We start from the raw sequence: 6329 nt of genomic DNA on the forward strand, positions 1-6329 counted from the left end.
AGCGTTACAACTCCACCCCAAAATTGAAATTGGCTAAAATACAGGCTCTCGCATCTTTGAAATGGCACAATGCCCTGTCCCTAGCACTACTTTCTATCAGATCAATACCACATACACGATCTGGCCTCACACCGTATGAGGTGGTTTTTGGAAGGTCAATGAATATTTGGGGAATCCCTAAGCCTCGCCCTATACATGATATCCCCCATTCTTCAATGAAACCAGTTGGACAGCTGACTGCAAATAAAACAAGGAGGACTGGGGATGGCTGCAATGGCTCATGCGCTCGGCAGCGCTCCACGGAAACCTGTCCAGAGTGCAGGTTGCAAACAAAAAAATTGCGCCTAAAGGGAAAAGTCCTTCAGAGAAAAGATACCAGTAACAGGCCAATACTCCAGGGCAGGAGCAAGACACAAGAAGGTGGGACATAGAAGGCAAAAAAAACCATTGAGAATAAAGCTTTTGCGAGTGACACTCTCCTTAACCAATCAGCAGCCAAGAGCGGAATGAAAGCACACATACTAAATCCAGCATGTCTTCCAGACAACGCAGTCTAGGCTTGACCTAACGAGACTCATATGTATCCTGTTCTGTGACATTTAGATCCCTTAAAAAAATGTAATACAATCTGTTTTTCATATACAGCTCTCTAATGTCCCTAGGCCAAGTTTTTTTTTTTAATTTCTATTTGTTTCCATTTTTCTCTGTCATCATGCTGTTTCCCCTCTAAAACAGCCGACTCCTTCCTTTTGATTTGACCTTCTTTGCTCACAGTTTTCCATGTCTGTCCCTCAACTCTCTTGGTTTCCCTCTCAGCTCTCCTTCCCTTCAATTACTTGTGCGTTACACAATAGGAATCAAGAACAAAGTACAGGGAATGAAATTTTGATTCCTACCACCAAGCTAACACACTGAGGACAGGAGACTCAGGCCTATTCAGTAAGACCCTTTGTTTTGATATAACATACAATCACATTTCAAACATTTTGGTGGGGGTTCCACCCACAAGATCTCTTGGCTTGCATTTCCTCCCTTCAGGTTTGCTTGGCAAATCAGGAATTCCCCGACATGAGTGCTGTGTTCCTTTAGCAATATCTGTAAAAACGATAGCTTTTTGGCCAATTGTCGTCAGAAATTGCACTAGGAAATGTGGCAGCCCCAATTTTTGGGGGAAATCATAAACTCAAACCAATCAACAGACCAGCAACAGCACATACAATCAGCCATGTTTTAATGAGTAAGAAAATACCAAAAAACTTCTTTTTTTAGGATGCATTATTTTATCCTTGCTTACATTTCCTTATGCCAACAACAGCCTGAATTATGACGGGACTTGGGTACACACCGAGTAGTAGCGTACTGTAATGCAACCCAATGTGTTGTCCAAAGAAACCCAACTCAGGACTTCATTTAGCTGATCGTTGCACTCTTTTTTGGGTACCGGCACTTATTTTTCTTCCACAAACCTTGATCCAGAGCAAGAGAGAGAAAGAACCACAAAGGGAGGAAAGAAAGAGCAGGATAAACAAAGGGAGAAAGCATGGATGAAAAGAAGCAGCAACAGTGAGAGGCAGGGAATGCTGATGGAGGTGGATTAAAGAGGCCTGAGACAGAATGAAAATAATTCAGTACCCCAACTTTCCACAGGGCAGGTCGATGTTTCTGAACAAAACTTTGGGCCCAGGCCTTATTTTTATTTTATTTTATTTCCAAAAGAAGCACTGCCAGTGAGTCTTAATCAACTTTATTAATGACTGAATATATATTTCAAGCACAGAACCTCGTCACCAAGTCCTTGGGCTTGTCGCGATGAATGACATGGCGGTGGAATTTCTTGGTCGCATTCCCTCGTTGATATTTATCTGCAAGTTTTCTTGAGCAAAAATATGACTAAAGGTCAAGAAAAGTGATAAGAGCAGACAACGCTGGAAATGCTTGTTTAGCTGTGCACAAATCCTTCTAAAGCGCCAAATATTGCCTAAAACAGATTAACTTAGTTGCTTAACTGGCCGTGACAGACCTGTCTCAATGCTCTGAAGAGCGCCAGGGTGCAAGGTGACATCTTGGGTTTGAGATATTGTTCAGCAATAGCCAATGGCAGAAAAGGTGTATGTGTGTATAAATGACTTGCAGTGTTATAGGCCCCACTGATGAGTAATGTGTGAATAGTTCTCTGGCGATAAGGTGATGGTTTGTAAAAAATTTCTGGAACTGCGCTGCATCATTAAGCAATAGCCAAATGCAGAAAAGCACCATTATTAAAAACTACTTTCAGCTGGGCAGCAACTACGTTCAAACAGGTGCAAAAAAAAAACCAGATCAGTTGAATAACACATCTATTATACAGATTTCCCAGTGTAACAACAATTCTTCTGACGTGAATTCAAATATCCTCTATAAAAGGTCCTAGTCTAATTTCATTATTATAGCCGAGGTGTTACACCTCAAGTCACTTGTAATAAGACTATGATGTAGCTGCTCAACTGTAATAACGTATTACTTGATACCATAATGTCTGGTGCCAAAGCCAGTAACCAAGGTGAAAGGCAGGTTGCCTAGCGTAATTACTGCTGCCAACAGGTTTACTTTTTGCACGCTATGGGGCAATACAAGAAAAACAATCACTTTGCATGTTTATACACATTCTGAGATTCAGCATTTTTTAATCCGACTTTCATTAAACTTGTTCTAATATATTTTTAAAACAAATTACTGACAGCTTTTTTTGTCAGTGTATTTAATTATTCACTTGTGATTCCACTTTTATCTCATATCTGCAATCTTGCTATTTCTTTCATACAAAAGAGCAAGACAAGAATGATTTAAGATGTTTGTGGGAAAGGAGGTGGTGCGACCAGGTATTACAAGGAATAAAATGGTTCTTACTATACGTGAAAAAAATAATGCAAGTCACTCCAGACTTTCATCGCCTTCTAAAAAAACTCAACCTTCAGGTTCTTTCCTCTATATGTACACGGAACTCCTCTGTGACATGCACAACCTTAATTTTTATACCTTTCTTTATATCTTTTAAGAGATTGTCAACATATTTAACCCAGCAGGCATTGCCTCAGTACGTACATGTCTCGCTCGGATATTCGGATATAAATAATACATGCAGCTGGCATTTAATATCTTGCAAATGATAGTTTTTATGTTCCTCTTCTCGTTTCTGTCTGCATTTTTAATTACCTAGTATAACAGCTAATGTCCAATCTGAAGCAACAAAATCTAGCTGAAACCGTCTAAAAGCTAGTTAACTGGAATTACCAGCAAGGTCAGCGACTATAGAGCAGGCCATATCCAGGCGATGACAAGGCACACATCCAGGTAACCACCTGGTACTGCATCGTGTCAACGCCCATCAAAGCCTGTTTGAATGAAAAACATTTGCATAAAGTAAGCTGTACTCATTTGCCATTGATGGTATCTAAGTTACGTTATTAGCCTGCATGTTTTTTTACTATTCTTTTGCCTTTAAAAATATTAAATCACTCAAATACAAAAGGTGGCTAAGTGAATTATTAAATCATTAATATAAATATGGAACCCCATATGCATTGTAGAAAGTTTAAATAAGTACTAAAAACATACAAACGCAGCATTGAATTCATTTATCAACTCCAAGAATACATACTGTGAGTCTGTGAATCATAGAACAGGAATGTACTATCCAATATAATAATTACAATAAAATTAATGAAAAAAATAATAAACAATAGGAATATAGCTAAAAAAAATTCTAAAAAAAATTCTCATTTTTATTCAAGGGCGAAGAAAACTAATGCACTGCATTTGAATAACTATGTGTACATTTGTAACTGTATATTTCTTATTGGGATAAGATCTGTATGGCCCACAGTGCTCTTGTGTCGATGCGGGGCGGGGTGGAGGGTCGGCTCACCTTGGGGTCCTTCTCGTAGTAATACTGCTGCGTGCGGATCCAGCGGCCCACCAGGTGGTCCCGGACGGTGTGCGCGAGGGCGAAGTAGTAGTCCCGGGGGGTGGCGACATTGCGGTCCTTGACCAGGGTGAAGTGCAGGTGACGGTTGAAGCTCTTCCTGACCTCGCTCACGTCGCCCAGGCCTGCGAGCCCCCGCACGCTGATCTGCTTCCGCTTCTCGCTGTCCGTCAGAGGGGTGGCCATGGCTATCTGTCTGTCCGCGGAGGGGGTCCTGTCTGGCGTTAGTCCGGTGCTCGCGCTCCTTCTGCGGACCCGGGATGCTCTACCCCGCCTGAAGAGGGGATGATGATGGGGCGGAGCCTGCGCGCCGGGGACACTGCGACAGGTGGAGGGAGGGAGGGCGAGGACGCGCAGCCAGCCGTGCAACAACAACGGAAGCCACAGTGTCAGCTCGGCCTCCGCTGCCACCCGAGCCCCTCTGCGCGTATATCCCTGCCCACCTACAGAGCTCGCCCGCTAGCAACTGGAGCATGAAAGAACACATTGCAATGTAATCTATATAGAGTGACTAATGATAGCGCTGTCGTCTTCACAGAGTAAAGGCGACACCCTAAACGATCGAGTGGTGAATCCAGGAACACACAATAAGGTTAAACCAGAATTCATAGCGTCATTCGGGGTGGGAGCCTCGCCACCTAACATTTCTTTAGTTGGAAAAAGGTGAGGAATCTCTTAAAGAGATACATACGCCAAATAGGCGTAAATAGGAACACTTTCCCCGAGGCGAGCCCACGTAGTTAAAGAGTGTGGATTAAAACATGTAAGCAAAATTATCCAGCGCTTCCCAAAACGTGCCACCTTATCAGCATTGGGCTGCCCGTCTGTGAGTTTTCGGTTATTATTGCACCCAGAAATGTCACACAACAACAAGACACAAGTCCTAACAAGCACTTGCAATGCAATAGGTCTCGCATTTTCGAGATTTAAGCTATTGGCATTGTGAATGACAATGCCTTTTATTGGTGTGTTTTGAAAACCTGCAAGCAGTGTCTATAACTGCAAAGTGCCCATAAAGGGAATTGTCATTTACAATGCCAATAGGTTAAAGTTTCGAAAATGCGAGACCTATCGCATTGCACATGCTAGGGTGTAATGACAAAAGCAGTAAAATACGAGTCAGTTATACTATTCTAATTACAGATTTTTAGCTTACCTGTTTTTAAGCCATGCTCTTAATTACATTGGTGTGGAGTTCCTGCTTACACCTGAATGAGGACACTAGACTCGGTTTATGTAGGCAGGAGTTATTTATGAATTCACTAATTATAAATCAGGAAGAGCGCCGGGCGTTTTATCTAAATTGCGCTCCGAGCCGCTCTGATGCGCGAACCGCCACTTGCGCATGCGCACTGGCTTCACGCTCTAGCTCGGGCGTGCTGTGTCAAGCGCACCCATAGAGAGCAAGAGCGCTAACACTACCTATCTCCTCTTTTTTATACAACATTTTAAAACGGTTCAAAGTTCAATAGTCCTCTCATTCAAAGTCTCTGAGATGTACAGGCCTGCCTACCACTCTTCCAGCACGTGTGCGCCTTACCAGTGTGGAGGCTTCACGGAAACCTCAGTTGCGGGACTCACCACTTCTTCTCTCTGCTGACCCAGTTCACTTCTCCTGGGCGTCACCTCTTTACCTGCTGGTGTCCCCTCCACACTCAGCCTTTCTAGATCTTCTCTCTCCACGTGCACATCTTCTCCTCCTTGGTCTTCGCCATCTGATGTCCTTCCTTCTACATCTCTTCTCTGTCTTTGATCTTGTCGGTCACTTCCTTCCTCCACCGGCCACTGCACAATTTTATTGATTTTCGCCATGCGATCCTGGGACCACACCTTTCCGTCACTGAGTAGCGCAGCTCTATCATACACTTCTTCCACTTGCAGGGGTGGGCTGTACTTGCTTTCTCCCTTCTTCCTCAGTACCGCCTGTTTGACTCTCACCCACTCCCCTCTCCCCAGAGCTGATTCTTTTACATTTCTACTCTTGTTGTAATGCTCGGTGTACACTCTCTGGGCCTTCTCCAGATTGTGCTGTACTACTGCCGGTGACCATTTACTGGTGATAGTTTTTTCTCTCCAAACTACATTGTCTTTCGTGAAAAGATGCCTGCCTCTTAAGATTTGGAAGGGGCTATACCCTGTCGAGGTGGGGGTGATCCTGTACGCCCACATCATTCTTTGGATTTCTGCTTCCCAGTCCTTGCCTTGCATAATGGCAGCTTGTATGGACCCCATAAGGACCCGGTTAAATCTCTCCACCTGTCCGTTGCTTGCAGGGTGGTACACCGAGGTGTGCTTGGGTTTGATTCCATTCCTTTCTGTGTATCGGTACCATTTTTCCGATGTAAATTGCGGGCCATTGTCGGTCAGA

General features: G+C 43.6%; 1 protein-coding gene across 1 annotated transcript in view; it reads right to left on the reverse strand.

Moving 5' to 3' along the window:
- PYGB (glycogen phosphorylase B) overlaps nucleotides 1-4248 on the reverse strand; it is a 684627-nt gene extending 680379 nt beyond the window's left edge. Inside the window, exon 1 of the mRNA XM_086927201.1 lies at nucleotides 3905-4248. Within this exon, the coding sequence (XP_086783327.1) occupies nucleotides 3905-4147 (243 nt within the window). The 5' untranslated portion in view covers nucleotides 4148-4248. The remainder of the gene's footprint in view (nucleotides 1-3904) is intronic.
- Between the last annotated feature and the right edge of the window lie 2081 nt (nucleotides 4249-6329).

This window comes from Lissotriton vulgaris, chromosome 6 (assembly GCF_964263255.1).
Source record: "Lissotriton vulgaris chromosome 6, aLisVul1.2, whole genome shotgun sequence".
NCBI lineage: Eukaryota > Metazoa > Chordata > Amphibia > Caudata > Salamandridae > Lissotriton > Lissotriton vulgaris.